This window comes from Ascaphus truei, chromosome 8, assembly GCF_040206685.1.
Source record: "Ascaphus truei isolate aAscTru1 chromosome 8, aAscTru1.hap1, whole genome shotgun sequence".
NCBI lineage: Eukaryota > Metazoa > Chordata > Amphibia > Anura > Ascaphidae > Ascaphus > Ascaphus truei.
In genome coordinates this window covers 69,881,473-69,908,285 of record NC_134490.1, presented here as the reverse complement: position 1 = coordinate 69,908,285, position 26,813 = coordinate 69,881,473, and the positions used below count along the sequence as shown (strand labels likewise).

The window sequence follows — 26,813 nt, the reverse complement described above, 5'->3', positions numbered from 1 at the left end:
TCTCTCTAACAACACATCATTAGTATTGATGGCCGTTATAGGTAATGCAAGGCCCATTCTGTCTGAAACCAGCACTTAACACTGCGTTAGTGAGCTTTGAAGATCCCGTGAGCTTAAGTTAACGAATCGTCGAGTCAATGAGAGCACTTTGTGCATCTGGGCCTTAGTTGAAAAGATGAGGAATATCATTTTTTCAATTTGTTTGGATATATGTGGTAAAAAAATGGCTGCCAAAAATAACAATCAATTGCAGTCACGGTTTTATTTCCTGCACACATTTCTTTTAATAAAAATTACATCCATCTCCGTAATGGATAAAGCTAGATCTGACTAAGCTCATCTCTGCTAATCTGCTACTATATGGTTTATAGAGGAGATGTATTACGAGCACAGATGGTTTTAAAGATTCATTATTTAATTTACATCTGCACTTTTTGATTTCTACATTTTATGAATCCGTTTGTGTCAAGTGTTCTATTACTGGGTGACAAATAAGGCACGTACGTAAGACCACTTACCTAAGGCATATTACCCCGAATGTGATGTATTGTACATTATATAGTACTCTGTGTGCAAGTTACTATTATGTATGTAACACATGTTTGCAACACCAGGATGGAGAGATTGATAGTTCCCCTATAGCGCTAGCGCTTTTGAGTACCTAAAAAAAAAATAACTGGTACAGCTGTTGAGGCAGTGTGTGCTAATCCTATCTATTTAGCACTGACTGATTAGATGGATTGTGGACACCATCGATTAATTTACGAAATATTTAAACCTTTGGAAATATTGCATATCATTTTCTCTTTCCCACATGGTCTATTTACATTATACATTAGCCTAAATAATTATGAGGGTTTTCACATGTTACTGTTGGTGTCATGGAACAAGAACTACATTTCTGACTCACACACCTCTCTCCTTTGCAGCTTCTGCCTGTCAGATCTCATTCCCAGCTGCATGGAGTTTGCACACACATACTGTGCCTGTGTAACTTGCAACAATGTTACATTTCTTGCCTCTGGCCATGAAAGCAGTGAGCTGCTACTGCAGCCCCTGTGATCCTCACCAGAATGGGCTAGTCTGTCCCCCCCCCCCCCTCCTGTTTGGTCAAGATAGTCTGTCCCAAGGTTATTCCCTTTACCCACATTGCCTATCACATCCTTTTCCACCATAACCTCTGGATGAGTGAGTACCTTGCTGTAAACCCCTGTACTGGTACTGTAGGATTATCTTCTTCACCTGCTCTTAACTACCAAGGCACCCACAGAAAGAGACTATTCATACATCAACATCTCTTCACAAGTGACTGTATTTTATGCTACTTTCCCCAAATAAAGTAAAGAAAAGAAACAGAACTTGTTGTGCTTGGAAAAGAGGGCCGAGTTGACACTATCTGGGCTAAATCATCTTACACATGACCCCTGGCTTTCAGAATAGTTGGTTTGTATGTGTTAATAGAAAAAACGGTTCCTGCAACATTTTTGAAAACGCATATTTCCATGAATAAAAATGGAGTATATTGCCTGCAGAGTTAAAATTGACCTTTATAAAACAGACATTTGTTTAGAGAGTTACATGTGCGCATGTCACATTACTTCTACCTACACCTTGCAGATATTTAACATGCATTCAAAAGGACATGGTGAAACCTCCTGATAGTCAGTGAAATAGAAATAGGGGGGAAAATTCTTCTGTTCTAGTGAGCCACAATAATATATGTAGCCAAGTGCCCCTGGCTATGGCCTTCTGCTGGCCTCAACACTATAAGTCCTGGTAAGAACAGGCAGGGTTGGGGTTAAACTCATGCAGGGCCTAGCCTGCAGTTGCTGCCTGGATGGGTACTATGTTGCCTTATCCAGGGGCAGGCCTAAACCGGTAGTTGGAGTCATACCTGGGAGGGTACTGACTAGGTGCATATGGTGTGATGCCTGTCAGTACCTAGACCTGCTGTGTTATGGGACGTGGTTACAAGCCCAAAACTGTATGTATTGATTTAATCTCAAATATTGCTATTCTTATGCTTAACCTTACAGGTCTAAATTTGCCAACATAATTTGTAAACACAACTTTTAAAATAGAGGCTGTGTTATATTTGTTATTGTTGCCAAGTTCGAGTCCACCTTCAAATATAATTACTTAACTGTACTTTAAAACACGGATCACAGTGGTGTATTTAAATTTTACTGAAATATAATAATAATTTATATAGTGTTGGTCAGTACAGTGTTTTGCTTGGCGTGATATTTTGCAAGCCAGCTCCCATTAATAGAAACCCCAATGACACAACTTCTTGATGTTTCTCTGCTGTCACTAGAAGTGCTTTTAAAAACCTATTGGAAAGCCTCTGTTTTCTGCTTCTCTGACACATCCACAGTAAAGTGACAACTGAGCTAAATACAGCAGCTGTAATACTGTTCTGGCTCATGGTCTCAGCATGCATTCTGTCAGTAACTAGCCTCTGATGGTGCTGGGATGAGCTTGCACACATGTTCTAAGACTATTGTATTATTAATGTTGAAGCGCAGAAAATCCAAGCATTCTGGGATGCAAGCTGAAAATCCTGCTAGTCATGTTCTTATAGCTAGTGAGGATATGTCAGTTATGATGTTATTAAAGCTGCAGTTCAGTCTATATCCTGCATGTTTGTTTTTTTAATAAATCAGTTCTGTAGTAAGAAAAAATACTTTTAGCATTTTCTGTTTTTAAAAAAACAACTTTGAAAGACCAATTTTCTTGTATTCTATTTTAACAGCCATTTGCTAAGGCACTGCCCCTTCATGTCCTGTCACAAGCCCTGGCACACCCCTTTGTCAGCCCTGCTCTCCCTCTAGCACATGTCAGTGCAGGAGTGCTCATGAATAATCATGAGCTTCCACTGAGAGACAGAAGCAGAAGAAAAACATATGCCAGCTCTAATTATGTCACCAAATTTCATCTATCAATACATGGAGAACGAATTGACCTGCAACTATACAGTTCTTTAGGTAATTAGAGATTGCACACATGAAGCTATTGAAGTAAAAAAATTAATTAAAAAAAAAAAAACACTGAACTGCAGCTTTAAAGGTTGGAGGATTAGCTTTGAGGAGAACCAGTACAAGACCCAGTACGAGTTAGGCCTCGGCCATGTTACGTGCTTGCTGGCGGAAGCGCGCTGAGGCGCGCTCCCGCTCAGCACTGAGCCCCTACAGCCGCAATTAGAGCGGCTTTAGTAGGGGCTCACCTGCGCTTACGCGCGCTTGCGGAAGCGCAGGTCTTGGGGGAATTTAAAATTCCCCCGCTTGCCGGCGAGACAGGCCGGTCACGTGAGCGGTTCGCCCAATGAGGGCGAACCAGCTCCGTGACGTCACTGGCCCGCCCCCGGCCAGTGACGCGCCCGCCCCCGGACCGCCCCCTGACGGCTGCTGAGAGCGCTTGCGGTAAGCAACCGCAAGGCCAGGGAAAGCACCCGTTTTCCCTGCGCCTCAGCGCGCCTCAGCACGCCAGCAGGGACCGTGGACTCGGCCTTAATCATGCTATTGACCTGTCTGTGCCTCAGGTAACATATCTTGTAAAACACTGAGGCAAGTTGTTACTCTTCCATGTACGTTGCAAAAATAAGCTAGCTTTAAATAAACATATTTGTAGAACAGGCGGTCCTCAGTTATCCAACGGAATCCGTTCTGGAAGTAGCGCTGGATAGTGAAACCGTTGTAAAGTGAGTCCCATGTTAATCAGTGGCGGTGAGCGTTGGATAACGCATTCAGGTGTCGAAAAATGGCCCATAGGGTGGCATTGTAAAGCATTGGATATGCCATTCGTTGTAAAGTGAAATGTTGGATAGCGAGGACTACCTGTAATGGAAAAAGCCTCATAACTGCTTTATAAATGAAACCGAACATGGCACTATACAAATTTAATTATTGAGCAGTCTTTTGTTTAACATTTATTTGAAACTGCTTTTTGCCACATGTTTGATTTGTTTTTGTTTTTTTGGTTTTTTGAATCTAGAGTATAAGTTAAGATTTGTATTATGCTTAGGCATGTTTGCTTTAAAATCTCTTGTTTTCAGATGTTTATAACACAAACATCTGACTTGTTTGTAATATCAATAATAGTTAATTATTGAATTAATGGCTGGATCAATAATCCACTGAAACGGTGAATAATATTTTTTTTTTTTTCTCATTGTTTTTTATTGTGAGAGCTTTTAGCACTTAGGTAATAATTACTATGTCTGTGACATTGACTAAAAATACATCCTCACAAGGTCACCTAACAGAGGCAGTCTGCTTGCCAGCTCAAAGCTGTGATTTTCCTGAATAGCACACTGTACTTTATATCTAGGCAACTGCTAAACATCATTTAAAACATAATACACACTGAGGGTTATATGTTTATAACATATGATGCAATGCGTTCAAATAAACCATTTTGAAGTGAAGAGGAATTTATTTAACAATTGATGACTTTTACCTACGCTGTAATACTGTATATTTTATTGGGATGACATGGATTTTTATAGGTGTTTTAAAAGTTGTTAAATATTCTGATTATTTTTACCACATATTTAGTAACAGATTCCAGAAACTGTTCTGTAAAAGTGGTACAAAATACTCTACTTTTAACACACATTTTCCTTATTTACTGCAAATAAAAAATATCACTTGAGCACATTCACACGTCTCAGACTGGTATGCAACCCACTCCTTCCCCATTATCTCTTAGCATACAGCACTTCCACTGCAGCTAAGGATTCTGGGAAATGACAAGCAAATGAGCACACATTTTATTTACTAAAATTAAGGATATTTTATAGAGCAAATCAGTATCATATCTATATCACTGACAGGTACCGCTTCACTGAATTTGGGTACCAATAGACTCCAATAACTAAATATGCTAACTATTGTAATCAAATACAATTCTATATTTTGTTTTGTTTTTTAGATTTAACTAAACCTTCCATCCCAAGTTGATAACATAGAATACAACACACCAATAGCACGATTGCTTATACCCTCATCACAACATACTGTTACTCATGAAAGAACATATGGAAATATTTTATTTTATTATCACTTGTTCAATTAAACTTCAGCTAGTTTTACTCTGTGCTCTTAAAAATAGACACTTACTTTCTCCAAAGTACTTACAATCTGTTGGTGCCTGTGTGTTTGTGCAGTGAGCACAATTCTTGTCCTAATTTCATTAGTGGTAATTTTCATAAACTCCACAGTACCATTAAAATGTCTATTTTCATTACCCGTTGTAGCCCTTGGAGAAGAAGTTTGTACGTGTTTCAGGAGAAGCAACAATTGGTCATGTCGAGAAATTCTTACGAAGAAAAATGGAACTTAACTCCACCTGCCAGGTGAGCTTCACATCATTCAATCTGAATTCATTGGTACATGATTCTTAAAGTAGGTTTGCTGAGCTTTAGAGCAGCTGTTCACTTTTGTCTGTTTTGCCTTTTGTGATTCCCTGCATTTTATATACAGTATTTTCTCTTTGGGGGGAAAAAAATCTGAAATAGCACTAATATTTTTTCAGACAGCTATTTTTTTTGGAGAAGGCAGTGTAGGAAGCTCTACAGCACTTTAACAGTCATGATCTCTAAATACACATTAAACCACAGTGATAAAACAATAGGAACCACAATAATAAAAGAACCTGTAAGATAAATATGTTATGATTGTGCTCGCCACAAACCGGGACCGGATCGCGGGGCTGAGGTGGGGTTATATAATCGCCGACCTTAGTCCGCGCAGACTGATCCGGAGTTCGCAGTTCGTAGTCGTACATAGCAGGGTCAGGATTGGAGAAGGCAGCATCGTCGTTATTCAAGCAGGCGTTCGGCAACAGGTAGTCAGGAGTTCCCTGCTTCAGCTTGTGGGAGTGGCCTCTGCGCGAGGAGCGGGCTTGGCCCATGACGCCGGTCTCAGCAGGGGGAGACAGCAGGCTGGCCGAAGTACATCGCGGGGCAGCGTCGGGGAAAACCAACGCTTGCTTCAGCACAGAAGTCCAAAGCAGGCCTCTGCGGGGAGAATAGCAGCAGGCCTCAGGAAACGAAGGGTAACCTCTGCTAGGGGAGAATGCAGCAGGTACTAGGAACCAGTGCTGGCTAAATAACGCTTCAGCACAGGAGTCAGGAACAGGCTTCTGCGTGGAGAGTAGCAGCAGGCCTCAGGATTCTCAGGAAACACAGGTCTCTGCATGAAGAGTAGCAGCAGACCTCAGGATACTCAGGAACTACTAACGAGAACTAGAGAGGTTAGTACATAAGGAGACAAGCCAGACAGCTTGTGGCAGAGACTGTAACGTCCAGAGAAGGATTATGCTTGGCCCTGATTCAGAGCCAAAGCCCAGCATATAAAGGGCAGAGATCCAATCACAGGGGGAGGGTGTGTGAGCATTCCTTCAATGATGGAGCACAGGGCAGAAGCTGCAATGAGAGGCAGCACATGTGCCATTGATTGCCAGAGGAAGCCTTTGTAACTGCAGAGGTCTGCAAGGCTATAATCAAAGCCAGGAGCGGATTCCTTACAAAATACAATGCAGCAAAAAACAAATAGGTGTAAGAAACTCGATAGTATCAACACACTGATACTATATTAATATATGCACAAAATGAATATTAAGTTCGAATAAATATAAAATGTTCTCCTTAAATTGGATGTGTGGACTTGTTTTCTTCACGATTCAGATACTGGAACACTGCATCTTTTTTTAAAAGAAAACAAAGAACAGCTTAGCATACTACTGTTTTTAATAAGCAATAAAAAGTGAAATCTGCAATTTCAAACTCACAAACTCCTTCTTGTTGTGTGCAGTTGAATACTAGCTTTGAAGGAACTCCTTAGTACTGTACAGCCACTGCTCCTGCAGTTCCTACAGCTTGCTCCGTCCGGCTCTGTCAGGATTCTCAGGGGCCGTCCGCTCCCCTCATTGTAGATTCCGGACATTTTCATGGTTCAGCTGTTGCCGTCCAGGCTCTCACCCTGGGCTGTGCTCAGGATTTGGGCAAGTTTTTCCTCCACGGAGAGAATGAGCTCTGTCGCCCGGTTCCTTACGGGTATGATGCGTACCGTAACGTCGGTGATCGGCTATGGTGGCTCACACGGGACACCCAACGCGTTTCACGAAGTTCATTCGCTTAATCAGGGGATAGCGCCCCCCGCCTAGTGTGGTCTCTTAAGTACCCATTAGCTATTCAGGCAATAATGTACTTGTAATAAAGACCAAAACTATACACAATATATACAATGACATAACAAAAATAATAGCTAACAAAAAACCACCACCAACAGGTCAGGTTTTAAGGATTTCTTTGCTTCAGCACATGTGGCTCACTCATCCTTAAAACCTGACCTGTTGATGGCCCTTGAGGACTGGAGTTGGCCACTCCTGCTTTAGTGTAATTACATGGTAGGAAGGCAGAAGGCATAACCACCTGGAGTCTTCACCACACTCACCAGCTGCTTGTATTCAGTGAAGAAAATGTTTTGTTCTCCGAGCATAATTAGTCAGTAAATCCTAAGTGACTATCGCTAGCTCGCCACATGCACTACCTTCATTTGGCATTTGAGCTCTCTACAGTTTTTTGCTTCTCAAATGGATGGTAAGAAACATGCAAAGAGAACCAAGTACTGTATCTTCATGAAATTGCTTTATATGGATACATTGGCCAAAAAAAAACTAGGGTTATCGCATCTTTAATTGACTGACATACACTTCAAAAGCTTTGCTACAGATACCAGCATATATGGTAGATGCAATAAATTGAAAGCACTCTGCCTTTTAACACATTCTATTTGTAATAACTTTGTTAATGGATGTAGCCCAACAACCTTTGAACATCACGGCAAAAGTAAATTATATTGCAAACTGCTTTTATGGTACATAAAATTCTGCAGCAATTTTCTGGTTGCAGTATTTAGAGGATGTGTACTAGAGATGTACAACGCATGTATAACACAGCTGTAGTGCAGAGCTGTGTGTAGGCCAATTTCAAATTGTTTTCTTTTTTTAGGTGGACATAATATGTGGTGATCACTTGCTGGAAGACTATCAGACTTTGAGGGAAATTCTCACTGCAATTGGTGAAAGTGCAGTTCAGGTATAATATCAATTAATTGCTATTGGTGTAACAGTACTTGTAAATTCTTACACTGGAATGGACCATGGGCAGCGTATCCCAAATAATAGGAAACACCATAGATTTTATACAGTAATGTAATAGCTGCACATTATATCACACTGTGACAATATATCCAAGTAGAGCATTCACTGGTGTTGGTCACATCACACCGATATTGTATGCGTAATGCAGGGGTGGACAACTCCTGTCCTCAAAGGCCACCAACAGGTCATGTTTTCAGGATATCCCTGCTTGAGTGCATGTGGTTGAGTCAGAGACTGAGCCACTGATTGAGCCACCTGTGCTGAAGCAGGGATATCCCCAATACCTGGCCTTTTGGTGCCCCTTGCGGACTGGAGTTGGCCACCCCTGGTGTAATGCATCACTCCTAAGACACATTACCATAACTCATTTTAAGAGAAGATAACCTATTTAATTTAAAAAGAAAGGGAGCACAAGTCATTAAATCACAATCTATTTCCCAGTCCTCATTTACAATGGAAGGATGCCATCTGTGATAGAATAATAAAACCGACCCGGCCTGAGGTTTAGGTCTCGTAATGGTTCACAAGAACCTGTAATTACTGCTTAGTGATTTATTACTCTCATTATTATAACTCTTTCCTTTTAACCTTCCTCATGAATAATGTTAACTTTATTCTTTCCTCATGAATAATGTTAACTTTATTCTTGCATCTGTGGTATTACACTAATTTTTAAATGGCTGACCACTACTAAATGTGCGTGAATCCTGAAGCTCTTGCATTTGTTGTTATAATTATTTGATCAAGGCAGATACAGTTATGCCTGTTTTTTTTTCTTTTTTTTAAGTAATAAACATTTTAATAAAAACTGGCTTCAAAAGAGATTTTTTGTTTTATCAGTTTTTAGTACAGTTCAGTCGACTAAATTACAGGCATTTTCTCTGAATAGCAGATGATCAGACGCACAAAATGAAGAGCCCATTTTCTGTTACAAATTACAAAGTCATTTAGGGAATAAGCTGCGCAGAGCAAGCTTTCATTTGATCCATTACTGACTGTTTTAGTGCTGGCATGGTCTACAGGCTCATAAACTCCATGTAATTGCTGTCTCTAGCTAATTCATTGAAGTAATTCTGCAGCATGCAATGTGGTAGAGATTGTGTGTGCAGCTAATGTAAAACAAAGGTCGTTATCTTGGAGATGTCAGTTTGGCTTCTGTTCTGATTGTATAGAAACAACAATGTCTTTCCAGCAAAAAAAAAGTCTAGAAGACAAAGTGCAGTTTTCCGCTGTGTTTTGGATTAATTCTATTTACAAATAGTGCAAAATATGAGGTCTTCAGTATTAGGTGATAATGTTTTTTATTTGGACTAAGAATAAATATTTTAAGACAAGCTTCTGTCTCTTCCGCAGGTCATGCAGTGTTGTATTGTTTGACCTGAAGAAGAGAATAGAACTCTCGAAAGCGTGTCCTAAAATACCTTTTTTATTTGGACTAACAATTGGTATCACCCAACAAATTATTTTTTTTTGTTTGCACAAATGAAACTGGACTAACACGGCTAGAGCTGCCTTAATTTCATTTTACTTACCGCTATTTTATTATTAATACTGTAATGAAATCCATATACGCTATTTTGTATTATGTGTCTACTACTTAATCTGATGATTCAAATATCTTTCTGTGATAAATACATGTGCTTTATCTAACAAGACTACAAACTGGGTTGGTATGTTCCTGGAGGGACTGAATAGCAGTATTTTATCGTTATATAGTAAGTGTAATGTATACATCACTCTACCTGAGTAAAATAAAGCTACACAAGTGTCCTTGTTTTTAGTGCCAGAGAAACAGGAAGTAGGACAGATTTGACCATGCCTGGTTCCTGAACTGTTAGTCACTTTAGAGGCCAGTGCACTTATCCCCAAGGTTATTCTGTCACACTTAATGGGATGCTATGCATACATTCTGCAGCTGTGTTATTGCCATATGTTAAATAATGTATTTTATGGTAATATGCATAATCTTTTCAAGACACTAGTAATGGGTTTCATTTATGACATTTAAAACAATTTCATTTACATGTTTAGTCTGTTTTGTATTTGAATTAGAATATAAGATTTTAAGAGTGCGTGTTCCATCCTGCAATTTGTTTGATGAACCATGTCACCCCACATTGTCAGGCGGATCACGTAATACAAAGACAAAAATACTCAATGCTGCATCCAATGTGACAGAAAATACATAGCTAAATACTTAAATGTTCGTATTCTCATGAGTAAGGGTTATTTAGTTAAAACCTTTGGCCAAGGCGTTATAAGCCTGCAGCCAGGTCACGGCATGACCACTATGCAGGTCCTAACACTACCTGAGATAAATGAGGATTTTCACAGGTAGAGTTAGGACCTGCATAGTGGTCATGTCGTGATGTGGCTGCAGGCTTATAACACTTTGGCCATAGGGTTTAACTAAATGATCCTTATTCATGAGAATACAAACAGTTAAATACTTAAATACAGTATGTTTTTTGTCACATTAAGGTATTTTTGTCTTTTGTTGTATACATTTGGCCACGCCCATTAGCACTCTTTTTGACACAAATATATATATATGATGTGGTGGGTGCCGGGGTTAGAGCTTGCAGGGATTGTGGGTTCACCTACTAACCTAAAAGATAATAGGATCTGGAGTGCTGCAGACAGTGCTTTCTCTCATATGATTATATCCCTGTCAGCATTGCCACCGTCTCTGTATTTATAGTGACTAAGTTCATAGAAGTGTTAGGTGGTGGCTGTGATACTGAACAGTTGATCCTCTTCTCATGCAGAATTATGGTGCTTGGAAGATGTTGTCAGAGTGCTAGCAGAGCGTCCACACATACTACTTCCAATATTAATTACTTCTTGTAATCCAGTATTTTAAAATATTTCCACTCGGCATCATAGATTTTTACTCTCTGAAAGGTTGCAGCCATTTCCAGTATTAAACTGGCTATTATTCATAAAATAGGTTTGCACACACTTTCTAAATTCTGTTGCACAAAGTATCTGGAAGGCAGCAGTAAATCTATCTGTTAGCCAGATATGGCAATTGTTTCACATTTGCAGTTTATGGTTTTCCTTAAGGAACATTTCTATTTGAATGAAGGTTTCAGAAATGATTTACTTTTGGCGTTAGGATTTTAGGTACAAATGGTGATCTTTAAATAATGTAAGTATCGTCCCAATCCATTACTTTAAATGTAGTAGTGTAGCACATAATGTTAAATTATTGACTGCCGTTTATAAATGTGAAGACGCTTGCTTCCATATTCAGTCTGCATATCTCTGAAGTGATGTACATATTCAAAGGTCAGAAGAAATAATTAGGTGCACTCACTGGATTTATGCAACTGCCTCAGGTGCACAGCGATCATCCCCCACTGGGGAAACCTTTAGTACAGGACACATTCTCCTAAAACAAGGAGCCGGCACTCCAGAGGTCTTCATACAAAAAAAAAGGGGGGGGAATTTTAATCCACACAGATCAACGTTTCGGTCAAACATACTGATACTCCTACTTGTTTTAAGAGGATGTGTCCCATATTCAAAGGTCAACACAAATGGTTGCTACTATTTGTAGCACCTGTATCGTGTGTGCGTGTGTGCTCGCGTGTCTGTGTGTCACCAAAGCATTAAAAAGCCACAAAAATATATTCTTGTCCTTTACTTATGCTTGTACTTACCTTGTTATTGCGGCACAAAATTATTGTGTACAGTATTGTGGAAAAAAACCTGGCGTGTCTGGAGCTGAATTCTTAGAAAGGAAAAAAAGCAGCTGATCATGCATTGCATTACATCAATAAAGCTGCCAGCAAGCAAGGTGACCTTTGCAACTCCATAAATTCACTTTTTCTATATAAAAGAATAGGGTCGATCCCCCACGATGACCCCACCTGGAACCGAGACACCTATAATCAATTGCCTATACTTACGGTGAGAGGCCTAGACAGTACTTCTCGCCAAAGGATGAGTGGGTGGAGAAATACCCACACCAATTGTTACAAAATAAATGAATCTAACATTTATTGCACCACACTGTAACGCCTAAAAATAATTTGATCAAACAAACACACTGCTATTTCAATTCCTTTTCTGTTCCCTCCCAGTGCAGTCCCAGGAGAGCTCCACCACCGTTCCAATTGCTATATTCACCAGGTCAGGGCTTCAGTTATTCCTTTGCCACAACAAAGGAAGAGACAAAGCGATGATTAATCCTTGGACAGAAAAATAGAACGAACATACAATCGGCACTATTCCTACTTATTAGAGTGTGATATATATTTATATAAAATATTTAATAAATAAATATGATCACCCAGTGACGATTCTTATATAACACTAAAAATCAATAATAATAATAGTGATATGCCATAAATGGTACAATAAAATGAGTGAACAAAGTCTCTATAAAAGCCTGCGCTCTAGGGAACCCATAGATCATCTGAAAACCCAACATCATATACTTAGCAACGATGGTTCTTCCTCGATGTAGTTGATTAAATAAATATGGAAAATGACTCAGTCGTTGATTAGATCAGGCTTCCAGCTATAGTTTCTGTTGACAGGAAACAGCTGACAGACACTGCATGAAAATCTCTTGGATAAGACAGCCTGCAGGACACCACCAGCTTAGAACAGTCACTTCCCCCAGTGCTTCAGTCTCAAGAGTTCTGGCTGTGTACCACTCTTTGTTCTCCAGTCTTTACAATGTTACTGTCTCTATTGTCATGTGTGTCCTTGTTAACTCGTGCAGATGCAGTGAATGGGTATCTGTTTGCAAGTAGTTTCTCAATTTCTCCCCTTTGCACGTGCGCTCTCCCTCTATCTTACTATCTCTCTGTCTCCTGCTTTATACAGATAAATCTATCTTTATGCTTCTAAGGCTACGGCCCCAGTGGGCACGGCTGCACGTGGAGCGTCTGGCGGCGCGTTCAGCCGTGACGTGGTCTGCGGTTTTGCTTGAAATGACGAGCAGGAGATCCGACGGGAGGGCGTGGCGGGGGGCACAGCCATGATGTCACGCGGCTGGTTCTCCCTCATTGACTGAACCGCCACCGCGACGTGGCCAATGCTCGTCTGCCGCGCCAAAAGACAAAAATCTTGTCTTTTGGCCAAGGCGATTGCGCCTTGCACACACGCCGACTGGGGCCTGCACCATAGAGGGCTGTTCCTTGTCTGCAGCGCGCACGCCGTTGTATGCGCAACTGTGGTTATTCGCGACCTAGCCTAACAATTTGTATATACAGTGTCGAGAAAAAGTTTGAACCCCAATGATAATTATGGGCATTTCATAGTTTTTCCATAATAACCTTCTTGCATCAAAATGAGTCTTAAGTATTCAATATGGTTTATATTGACCCATTCCATGTCTCTTCAAACAAAATTATATATGAATTAGACTAACCAGGAGTAATTAAGAGTCAGGGTATGTGCAAAAGTGTAACGTACGTGCTTGCCACAAACTGGTACCGGACTGCGGGGCTGAGGTGGGGAAGTATAAGCACCGACCTTAAGCCACGGAGTCAGGTCCGGAGTGCGGATTCCATAATCAGACATAGCCAGGTCAGGATCGGAGAAAGTAGGGTTAAAGTTATCCAGGCAGGGGTCAAGGCAGGCGGCACAGGAGCGGTGGTCGAGGAAACAAGCCGAGGTCATCAACAGGAAATCTTGGGTGAAGGTACTTCAGCACAGGAGGCTAGAACCTTGAGAGAAGCCAATGCAGCGGAGATTCTTCAGCGAAGGTGCTGCAGTGCGTCAGGAAAAGGCCAGGAGTAAACTCCACTTGGCGGAAGCAGGAACCAGAGGTGCAGACACGCCACAGGAAACGCTTGGGAAACCAGCGTAGCCGCTACAGTGCAGCGAAGGCGAAGTCTGCCAGGAACAAGGAAAGCAGCACCGGGGCTGCTATGCAATAAGGCCTTGGGATGCAGGGGACTGGAAGCAGGATACAAGGCACAACGAGGCCAAACAGAGAGTGTGACAAGCACGGTTACTTGCAACTTGGATTGCAAAGTCTATGTCCAGCAACTTCCTGAGGGCGGGGCAGGAGCTAAATAGCACAGGAGGCCAATCAGGCCAGAGCTGCACAGGAGTCAGGTAATTGCAGAAGCAGGGAATAGTTTGTCTGCAACCTGCAAAGCTCCGGATGGATGGGCTCCAGCCAAACCCAGGAGTGGATTCCTGACAAAAAGTAAGTGAAACCCTTGTTTTATCGGCTAATTAGAATCGGGTGTTTTAAATAGGTAGATCTTCAGGTGAGTGAAAGCCTCACCCTATATAAAGATCAGAAACTTTGAGTTTGGTCTTCACCATACAGGTGTGTGGAAACACGTTGTGTCATGATCAAAAGAAATCTCTTAGGATCTCAGTAAAGCAGTTATTGATGCGCATCAGTCTAGAAAGGGTTATAAACCCATTTCTAAGGATTTGAGGCTCCACTAATCCACTTTCAGAACGATAGTCTACAAATAGAGAAAGTTCAAGACCACAGTCTTTCTAACCACGAGTGGTTGTACTACCAAAATCCTGCCAAAAACAAATGAGCAAATCATCCAACAAGTTACAAAGAACCCCAGAGTAACATCCAAGGATCTGCAGGCCACACTCGCCTTCGATAATGTGTGTGTTCATGACTAAACTATCAGTAAAAGACTCAACAAAAATGGTGTTCATGGAAAGATAGCCAGGAGGACACCACTGCCCTCTAAAAAGAACATTGCTGCCCGTCTGAAGTTCGCCAAAGAGCACATAGATGATCCACAAGACTTCACTGGACAGACGAGTCAAAGGTAGAACTTTTCAGTCTCAATGCGAAACGTTATGTTTCGCGAAAACCGAAACTATGTTCAAACAGAGGAACCTCATCCCAACTGTCAAGCATGGTGGTGGGAGTGTGATGGTTTCGGGCTACTTTGCTGACTCAGGACATTGTCTGTATTGTCATTAAAATTTGTTATGTATTTTAAATTAAGTTGAAATAGCCGTGTTAGTGCAGTTGCGATAGTGCAGAGTAAATGAGTAGTTCAGTATTAGGTGATACCTTTTTTATGTGGACTAACAATAGATATAATAAGACCATCTTCTGAGAGTTCTCCTCTCTTCCTCATCGCCTCTCTTCTGACCTGAGGAAGAAAGGAGAAGTCTCCAAAGCTTGGCTTATATCTGTTGTTGGTCCAAATAAAAAAGGTATCACTGAAGTACTTATATATTTTAAAATACTCTTTGGATTGTGTGTGTCTGCTTGCATAACAGAATGTATTTTAAACATGTTATCTGTAACATAAATGACAAGTTGGCAAATAATTAAAACTCTTTTGATCCCCTCATGAGGTTCACTGGCTGCCGTTAGGGCTGGTACATTCATTGGTGGTCTTTATGATTTATATTGAATGTCATGGCTTTTTTTGCTTGCATCAAAAAGAAATTGCAAATCTCTGAGCCACAGGCATGTTCCCCAGAGGGCGAGGGGGAGAGCGGGCACCTGATTGCTATGGTTCCCGGATTGTTAATGCTGCAGTTATTCTGACAATGATGGGGTTTACTAGTTTATTTTCAAAGCTAAACAAATGTAACCCATAAAGCTACAGTAGCCAATCCAACACTAATTTTCTTAGCAGTTGCTCAGCAGGCTTTGCATTTAAGTCGATTTAATAGATAATTCAGTAGCAGCATTGGGTTGACCAGGCAGTAAAATCTTATTGGTGAGCTGAGCCATCAAGCATGATCGCTGGAACATATCTCCTTCTAAGGCAGGTTGATTACTAGATATCACCATGCATAGGAATGTGTAATGTTGTTTGTTTTTTTACATCAGGTAGCCTTTTTTATAATGTATCTTTCTCTAATTTTATAGAACCTACATCACACAAATTCCTGAAGCCTGTAGTATAGTAGTCTGTAAAACACCATTCAATGTATGAACTGTAGATATTTATATTTCCTGATCACCCTGGCAGTGGACACCATTGGGTTAATCCCTTCTCACTCTAGGTAGGACAGGAAGTAGACTTTTGCAGGTAGGCCATATACGGCCCCTCCCTCTACCTGCACACCAGTCTTTTTCCTGTCCTCACAGCTAGGTGTAGGATTTGTTATTTTTTAACAGGGCTCACCTACTGCACTTTGTGCAGATAGCCAGGTCTCACCCTCTCTGCCCTGAAGCTCCGCAGTGCGCCCTACGGGGGGCAAGACGGAGACCCCTTAGAGTCGGGGGTGCCCCTGTTGGGGGGGGAAACAGCTGCAGCCGCGAGGGAAGCTTAAGTGCAAAACCCAGGCCGATCGTAGGCGCACAGCAGCTGCAGCTGGGAGCCGTGGAGGCCCAGATTCACCGCATAAGCGTATGGTACGCTGCGGTAAAGTACCCAGCAGCCCGCTAGAAGCGGAGGGGGGAGCAGCCATACCTGCGAGCAGAGGAGGCTCAATTGACCGCACTAGCGTATGGAACGCGGCGGTGAACTACCCCAGTAATTCTGCTGCGAACCAAAGGAGGTTCATATTGACCGCATGTGTATCTGTGATACTGCGGTAAAAGGGTACAGTGCAGGCGGCCGCTAGGGAGCGTGCGCGTCACGGCACGCCGGCAAATGCGTGCACAGACACGCGAGCCGTGCAGGAGCACTGGGTGACGACCACACGGTGTATGTGTGAGTGAAAGCTGCAGCATGGAACGCTCAGCAGGGAGAAGCCAAGTGCTGGATATGGATTCAAAAATGGAAACACCCAAACTTCAGTTCCCAAGACTAGGTGAGTCCTTAGTTTTAGTTCTGCATGGGAAAGAGAGATGGTATATATACATTAGGGTGTATGTTTAGTATTTATTTTGTTTTTATAAATTAGTTCAGTGGTTACCCTCCCAGAAGCAGGATCTTCAAAAGGGACGGGGGAATCCCTGCAACATAAATGAAGGTTGCTAAGAAACTAAATGGTGTTCAGCTTGTGAGAAACCAGCCCTAATAGGGAAGTAATTATGTGAAGATTGTCTTAAGACACCTGCAGGTGATACCAGTGAACAAATGAGCATTTTCTTTATTGATGAAGGAGGCTGTTAAACAGAGTTGATGCGGCAGTGCAGCAAGCTGTTAACCCTGCGCAGGAAAGATCTATATCCCAGACCAGTCTGGATAAGGGGAAAGGTTTTTCATCATATGGGTCTGAAAGTGATTGTTTTCATGTGTCAGAGAATGAAATGGATTCATCAGATCAAGATATTCAGGAATAATCTGAAATTGATGTAGAAAGGGTGGATCCACTCATCAAAGCCATGATACAGGTTTTGGAACTGAAAGACATTTAGGAGTTAACACAAAAAAAAAAAAAAGTGTCCTGGCTGCTTCAAGAGTTTCTGTACTGGCCTGCTTTGACAGGCTAGGCGTGCTGCTGCTGCTGCTACGACTGCTACGACTGCTACTACGGCTACGGCTACTGCTGCTGCTACTGCTACTATTGCTACTATGGCTACTATGGCTACTACTGCTACTAGTACTACTACTGCTACTACTGCTGCTGCTTTGAAAAGGTAGAGTCTTTACTATCCATCAAGTAAGCACCTCATTCAGGTGGAGTTGGCGCAACCAGACGCCAGAGTATTACGCCTAAAAGGTTTGGGAAGATGTATCCATTCCCACAAGAAGAGGTGAGAAATGGGGAGGTTAGCCCAAAGGTGGATATTGCTATTTCTAGAATAGTAAAAAAAGACCACAATCCCCTTAGAGGAAGCAGCGTCATTAAAGGACGCTATGGATAAAAGGATGGATTATGCATTAAAAAAAGCATATGTTACGGCAGGAACAGCCTGCAAACCAGCCATAGCAACTACATCAACTGCTAGGGCTATGCGAGTGTGGATTGCCAACATTGAAGAGGCAATAGACAAAGGTGTAAAAGAAGTACTATTCTTAAGGCGTGGTCAGTGGTGAAATGGGCAACTGATTACATAGCAGAAGCCTCATTGGATGCAGTAAAAATAGCAGCCAAGTCTATGGCACTAGCGGTATCAGCAAGAAGAGCTTTATGGCTCAGACAGTGGATGGCTAACACAGCATCAAAGAACACCTTATGTACATTACCATTTGAAGGTGAATTCCTATTCGGCAGCAAACTAGATGCAATAATAACAAAGGCATCAGGACAGAGCCAGGAGATTCAGTCTCCAACAGATGAATAAAATCAATATAAAGAGGTGTTCAGCTTGTGAGAATCCAGCTGTTATAGGAATACGGCTTTAAGGAAATTACTACAGGCAGAAGTAATAGAAATGGTAAGAGGAAGCGGAATTTTTTCCAGAATATTTTTGGTAAAGATACCTACAGGGGATTACAGAGCAATCCTAGACCTAAGAAAGGTAAATTCATTCTTGAAGATAAGAAAGTTCAAGATGGTGTCTGTAAATCTGATTATACAAGAGGTACAACCAGGAGACTGGATGGTGGCGATAGACTTAAAAGACGCTTATTTACATGTACCAATAGCAAAAGGGCATCAAAGATTCCTAAGGTTTGCAGTAAATCAGGAGCATTATCAATACACAGCACTACCATTTGGTCTGGCAACTTCCCCAAGGTCGTTTACAAAGGTTCTAGCCCCTCTAGTGGCAGAGATGAGAAAAAGGGGGGTAGAGATATACCCTTACCTGGACGACATCCTGGTAAAATCAAAGGATCGGGAGAAACTCCAACAAGACCAGAAAATGGTAATAACCTTCCTAGAACATCACGGTTGGTTAATAAACAGAGACAAGAGCCATTTGGTACCCACTCAGCTCTTAAGATTTCTGGGAGTAGAATTCGATACAGAGAAAGGAGAAGTAAGATTGCCAGAGGCAAAGAGGCAAGACATAGCCATACGAACAAGGAGGCTCAGAAAAGCTACCAGGACTTCTGCAGAAGAATGCATGAGACTCCTGGGGAAATTCGCTTCAACATTAAGCGTCACAAAGTGGGCAGCGTTGCATATGAGACCTCTGCAAAACAATTTTCTGCAACAATGGAACGGGAATCACAAAGACACAAGACAAAGAATCTTGTTACACCCACAAACAAGAGTTAAAATGGTGGGAAGATACCCGAAACCTGGTCAAAGGGAAAACGCTACAACCTGTGCACTGGTTGAAAAATTACAACAGATGCGAGCAAGACAGGTTGGGGGGCTCAGATGGGAGAAGTGGTGCAAGGAACCTGGGGAAATCAGGTAAACCACTTACCATCAAATCTGCTGGAATTAAAAGCAGTACAAAAGGCCCTAGAAGTTTTCCAGGACAAAATGGCTAGAATCAGACAGCAGGTCTGTGGTCAAATATATAGCCAAACAAGGAGGAACCAGGAGCAGAAAGCTGATGAAGCTCACAGCAGAAATACTCGGTTGGGCAGAGTGCCACTTGTCGGATATTACAGCCATGCATATCCCAGGACTAGAAAATGTCATAGCAGACTTTCTAAGTCGCAATATCATTCACCAAGGAGAATGGGCTTTAAATCCAGGAGTATTTCAAGAACTGGTAGTGCGATGGGGTCAACCAGACATCGATCGTAGGGGAACACACCAGAATCGCAAAGTAACGAACTACTGTTCCAGACAGTTTTACCCAAGCGCACAAGCTACAGATGCTCTCAGTCTCAAATGGGACTTCAAATTGGGATACCTGTTCCCTCCAATTCCTCTGATTCCAAAAACAATCAGGGAAGACAGAGCAGAGGTGATATTCATAGCACCATACTGGCCAAGAAGGCTTTGGTTTACACACCTGGTAAATATGGCAGTGGATACACCATGCACATACCAGATCGGAAAGGCCTGATGCAACAGGGGCCAATATGTCATCCGAATACCAAACAATGGGCTTTGACGGCATGGCAATTGAGCGGGAGACATTGAGACTGAAGGGTTGTTCAGAGAAAACAATTCAAACCCTGTTACAAGCAAGGAAAAGTTCCACATCAAGAGTATACCATAGAATTGGCTTTGCTTTTGTGATTGGTGTGAAAAAGAGAGAGAAAATTCCTTTCACAAAGAATTGTTTCTATAGTGGAGTTCCTGCATAAAGGATTTGAGAAAGGTCTCAGTCTCAGCTCATTGAAAGTACAAGTGTCTGCACTATCAGATTTGTTGGAAAGAAATCTGGCAATGGAAAGATTGATAATCAGGTTCTTTCAAGCAGTTAAAAGGTTAAAACCTCAAATTAAGAACAGGGTACCTACATGGGACTTGTCTTTAGTCTTGGATGTATTAACAGCAGCTCCGTTTGAACCAATACAGGAGATAGGCCTAAAATGGTTGTCATGGAAAGGGTGTTTCTGATAGCAATCACCTCGGCAAGGAGAGTGGGAGAACTACAGGCTCTATCTGCCAAGGAACCATTCCTAATCATACATCAAGACAAGGCAGTTCTTAGACCGGTACATCAATCCTGCCAAAGGTGGTATCACAGTTCCACATGAATCAGGAGATTGCGATTCCATCATTTTATCCAGAACCAAAAAAATAAGAAAGAAGAAAGGCTACACAAATTGGACGTGGTAAGATGTCTTAAAGTGTACCTAGAAAGGATGAGAGATATCAGAAAGTCAGACAAATTATTTGTCATTCCAGAGGGACCAAAGAAGGACAAGCAGCATCAAAGACTACAATTGCACAGTGGATTGTGTCTTGTATCAAAAAAGCTTATGAAAACAAAGGACAAGATAAACCTTTGAAGGTGAAAGCCCATTCTACAAGGGCCATGGCTACTTCATGGGCATTCAAGGCCCAGGCTACACCAGGGCAAATATGCAAAGCAGCTGTCTGGTCCTCATTCAATACATTTAGAAATACTACAGACTAGATGTACAATCATCAGCTGACGCAAGCTTTGGGCGTAGAGTCTTGGAAACTGTAGTGAAATAAAGTGTAAAGTGTATTAATAAAGGTTGAACTGATAAGACTTTAAACTGGTGTTGTCTATTCTGATGTATCCCTCCCTAAAATTTGCACTGCTTGGGTATGTCCCAATGGTGCCCACTGCCAGGGTGATCAGGAAAGGAGAAAATTTAAAAAACTTACCGTAATTTTCTTTTCCTGGAACCATGGCAGTGGGCACATAATTACCCGCTCTATGTAGGTCTAATGCCTATCAGTTATATATTTTCAGCTATGGAAGAATCGTAAGACTGGTGTGCAGGTAGAGGGAGGGGCCTTATATGGCCTACCTGCAAAAGTCTACTTCCTGTCCTACCTAGAGTGAGAAGGGATTAACCCAATGGTGCCCACTGCCATGGTTCCAGGAAAAGAAAATTACGGTAAGTTGTTTAAATTTTCTCCTTTCACAGGCATGTAAATGGAGACTGTGTTCTTTTTGGGGGGCCTTTTTTTTTTGTTTTCCCTCTAGCATTACATTTCTTTTTACCACAGATGGTCCATAATTCATCCAACTTTATATACAGCTTGTGAAAGAAGTCTGGGGTTAAGGAGGTATGAAAATAATAATCAATGCAAAGTCATCTCCATCAGCTGGAGATGGGTTGTTAATTACTAATCACCGCAAACACTACTGTGAAGGGGGGTACATCTGATAGAGGACACCACAAAACCAACATGGACAGATTAGGACAAGATCTTGTATGCAGATCAACTCGCAGACCCTTTGCCCTAAAGAGACATGTATATTGCTTTTTAGGGATGCCAGGGAAATTCAGTAATAAGAAATAGTCATCGAATATGAATTATTCTATAAAGATAATAATTTATTTATTATAAATAAGGATTTTGTATTTTAGTTTTAAATAAGTGAAAAAATAATAATGGTCATGCACTTTCGGATCATCCTCTCTATCCAGTATAGTGAGAAGTAATGAACGCACAGTAACAGTGGTAACTTCTTAATCTATTGAACAGCATTCAAGTGCAGCGAAAAAAGGTAGTGGATTAAACCGAGCTCTCGGCGGATAGAAGAACTAAAGTCAGAGTTTATAGCAATAATATACTTTGATAGAAGACAGAAATACATTTGCAGATATTGAAAAGGGCTCAAGAAATGGAAAAAATATTTACATCTCTTCAGAACAGAATTAATAACTAAAATATTTGCGGGTACAACCTGGCTTTCGATTTATTTTTTTTATAAAGTGTTAGAAATGAAAGCGGCAATCCCGCCTGCCTGTGTCTTTCATTATTATTTATTGTATTTTTTTTAGAGAATTTTAACTTGGGGGGGGGGGGTGTGTTGGTGTAATTTTTCAGACCTGAAACACACTATTTTTAGCTCTGGGGAACCCATGGTTACCACGGTGCTATTTTATTTGCTAGTGACTTCCACCCCTTTTTGGGGAAATCAAAATGACCACCAAGCCTTACCATTCTCGCCGTTCAATAGGAAGCTGCAACATCAGGGGTTTCTCATTGCAGCTTCCTATTGGACGGCCATTTAAATGTCCAGGAAGTAACACCAGTTTAAGCATCTCTGGAACCGGGAGGTCCCTGAAGCTAAAAATAATGTGGTTCGGCTCTTTGGGACCCCCGATTAAAAATGTAAGTACTGTGTTTTTTTGGGTGTTTTTTTTTAAAGTCAACATTAAAGTTCTGTGGGGTTGCTGCTTCAATAAGGTTATCTTCAGCTATTCTAATTTGGACGTCATCCTAATAATATGGGGAATTGCATTCTCTTGGCACTATAACAGAAATCCTCAACATGACAGGTGCCTGAAGGTAGGAAGAAGTAGACAAGCTTTGGAAAATTAGGCCAAGTAGTTTCCCTGGAGCAACCTGTAAAATGGCTAGTTTGTAGCACAAACAAGACTTCTGTTATTTTAGAACGATAGAGACGCTGCCCTCCAGACAGGAAAGGGAGCTGTTGAAGTATAATTTACATTGTCTCTAATGCTCTCCATACATCAACTCATGGTAAAAAAAAAAAAAAAAAAAATACTCAATTTGTCATAATTTGCATGTAATTCTCTCTTAATATGCTGTTTTTAGGTCTGTTGCTAAACCGTGATTAGCTGTAGTTCCAAAACTCCAGTCTTTCTGCTTTCATATTCTTTGTATCACAAAATCACTCCATAACGGATTAAAGGGCTGATTTAATATGCTCCAAAGAGGCCAATCTCCGTTGAGATCAGCCCAAAACTGCCATTCTATGGCCACATTGGCGCAAATTAAACGAGTCCCGGGGGGTGTAATTATGAAATGCCCAATCGTACCATGATCTGCTCCTCATATCACTGTACTATCAATCACTTGCAGCTTCATGAATAAGACGGTTTTTAATAAACTAAGGAGTAATGTGCAGGAAAAAATGTGGAAGGTAAATGTGCAGTGTTTAAAACATTGTTAGATAAATACACTTATCAGTGTAATAACCCTTAGGTAATAAATATAAAAGAAACCAATCTAAACCAATGTGGCTAAATAAATAGGTAGGGGGAGAAAGGAAAGGAAGCGGCAAGCGTTTAGATTCTTGGTCAGAGGGGAAGGAGGCATCATATCATAATGATAAGGAATGTAATAAGTTGCAAAAGGGTAATCAGATTAGCAAAAATTGAAAATGAAAAAGGATTACAATAGAAAGTAAGATCAACCCTAAAATGTTTAAATTCCTAGATAACAGATTGGAAAATAGAGTATAGGACCCTTTCAGTGTTAGATGAGCACGCAAATTATTGGAAATTAGGAGAAGGCAGAGGTATAAAATCAATTATTTGCCTCTGTATTTACAAAGAAGTCGTCAATTGCAAAAATATTGCAACAAGAGCAAGCCATAACCTCTATATTAATGAACAATTGGTTAACTTGATCAAATTTAGGTAAATAAAGCACCTGGCCCTAACGGCATGCACCCAAGGGTTCTTAAGGAGCCAAGTTCAGTAATAGCCAAATCATTATATTTAATATTCAAGGACTCAATTTCCATAGAATCGGTACCATTAGATTGGCGTAAAGCTGTTGTAGTGCCTATATTTGAAAAGGGCGCTAGATAACCGGGGAAATACAGACCTGCAAGACTGACATCAATTGTGGGGAAGCTACTTGAAGGTGTAGTATGCAATAATATTCAGGAATACCCAATGGATAGCAAAATTATTACTAGACACCTAACAAGCTCCTATTGAACCCCCAAAATAACCACAACATATATATAAGATGAGTGTCACAGAGGAGTGCTACTGAGCATGGCAATATATATTTAAAACCAGAGACAGAACATAAAACACAGACAAAGCTCAGTTTTAGCACATCTAGTGAAACTCATACACGGTACAGTGCCTAAATATATATGTATAAATATCTATTAAGTAAAATGGTCTTTTAGTTTGACATTTTTGGCTTACAACAATTTTGGCCAAAAATGTCAAACTAAAAGACCATTTTACTTAATAGATATTTATACATATATATTTAGGCACTGTACCGTGTATGATTTTCACTGGATGTTCTAAAACTGAGCTCTGTCTGTGTTTTATGTTCTGTCTCTGGTTTTAAATAATTGTAATTTTGCCCAATTACTGTACTGTAATGTAATGTAATGGTTGTTGGGGGTAGAGGGGGTGCCCATTCATTCCCATTGGGGTTATCTTTGCTCCCATTGAGGGCATAGGTAACCTCACTGGCAATTAATGGGTGTATTGTTTAGTATTGTGTTTGACTTACAATGCTTTGGCCAAAGGGTTAAACTAAATGACCCCTTTTCAAGAGAATATTTAAGTATTTTACTGTGTATTTTTGTCATATTGGATGTAGCATTGGGCTTCTCTGTTGCTTGTTGGAGACATTTGCCATGCTCAATAGCTCTCCTTTTTGACACTTCTATACATATATATTTTGTGGGGGCTCAGGGGTTTCCAAAATTAGCTTACTGGGGTTCTGTGTGTTGTTTGTCAATGTAATGTCTCTCCTGAAGGTCTTGGATAGACTGGAAACTTGGGCAGGTACAGTAAATGGCAGATGAGATTTAATACAGATAAATGTAAGGGTATGTATTTGGGAAACAAGAATAAACGGGCTACTTACAAATAAAATAGGACAAAATTGGGTCAATCCTTGATGGGAGAGGATTTAGGAGTGCTTGTAGACAGTAGGTTTAGCAATAGTGCCCAATGTCATGCAGTAGCTGCAAAGGCAAAGAAGATCTTATCTTGCATTAAACAGAGTATGGATGGAAGGGAAGTAAGCATAACTATGCCACTCTAGAAAGCATTAGTAAGACCAAACCTTGAATATGAAGTACAGTTTTGGTTACCACTCCATAAAAAATACATTATGGAACTAGAAAAAGAACAGTCACCAAATAAATAAAAAGGATGGAATATCTGATTTATGAGAAAAGGCTAGCTATATTACATTTGTTTCCATTAGAACAGAGACCTCTAAGAGGGGATATAACTACATACAGATATAGTCAAGGTCAATACAAGAAACTTTTAAAAGAACTGTTCATCCCAAGAACAGACAAAATGAAATGAGATCACCACTTAATGTTGAATCAAAGGAGTTTTCACCAGCAATAAAGGAAATGATTATTTACAGTTAAAATGTGGAATTCATTACCCATGGAGACTGTGATGGCCGATACAATAGATATCTTTAAAAAAAAAAAAAAGTTGGTCATCTTTTTAGAAAGAACCGGTATACAGGGATATACCAAATATCTAAACATGGGATGAATGTTTAACCAGGGAGACATCTGATTGCCATTATTGGAATCGAGAAGGGATTTATTTTTTCGGCTTATGAGACATCATTGGATAATATTTCACTAGGGTTTTTTGTTTTCCTTTCTCTGGATCAAAATACTGCAAATACAAATATATGTGAAAAAGGTGGGTATAAGCGGCACACCACTGCTAATAATAAAAATTAAAGAGTATTTCCTTTTGGTGCTCACTTTCTGCTGATCCCGGCGTCTCAGTGCTGGATCCACGAATTGGTATAAAAGGTAGGTTAGGACCAACACCTCTGGTGTTTGGTCTGAGGAAAGGACAGTTGGTTCTGAAACGTCACTGTGCTCACTGGCTCTGATGTATTGAATGCAAATAGAAGTTGTTTGGACTCTATTTTAGTCTTTTGAGTGCTTCTAACCTACCTTTTTATACAAATACAAATCTATCTAAGTATCTGTTGTCTAAATTTAACATTGGGTAAACTCGATGGACGTGTCCTTTTTTGTTTTCTTTTTTTCTTTCTCAACCTCATCTACTATGTAACTATGTATGCATTTGGAGATATTTTACATTGATTCCTACTTCTGTATTGCTGAATGCTCAATTCAATACCTTTTTTATTTAATCTCTGGTACTTTAAATCTGTTTTTAAGAAAGGGGACACAACGTTCCATATAAAAACATTCATCTAACTCCAGATCAACACTCCAATAGTCAGTCAGACTTTTACTCTGATCTTATTCGATTATACCAAAGTATGTGGACATATAGAACCTGAACTGTATCTCATCACACTCTTAATATAGACTTATTTTACAGGAATAATCCCTCCATTTACCCAGCTTTAGATTTTGTCCCCTCTTCCCCCACCTTGACACAATACACTGAAACCATAGTTGGTGAATATAAATTGTCACAGCATTTATTAAATACAGCCTAACCAGTAAACAACGCAGCCTTCTTAGCTTCCCCAGGGACCTGCCAGTTTGCTCTGACTTCCCATTCACTATAAAGCACCCAGGATACCTGTGCCTCATATGG

The 26,813-nt window shown here is 40.6% G+C and overlaps 1 protein-coding gene across 1 annotated transcript in view; it reads left to right on the top strand.

Annotated features, from left to right (window-relative positions):
* Nucleotides 1–26,813, top strand: part of PCGF6 (polycomb group ring finger 6) — a 44,308-nt gene that overhangs the window by 15,221 nt on the left and 2,274 nt on the right. Inside the window, exons 8-9 of the mRNA XM_075612521.1 lie at nt 5,258–5,356; nt 8,015–8,101. Of these exons, the coding sequence (XP_075468636.1) occupies nt 5,258–5,356; nt 8,015–8,101 (186 nt within the window). The remainder of the gene's footprint in view (nt 1–5,257; nt 5,357–8,014; nt 8,102–26,813) is intronic.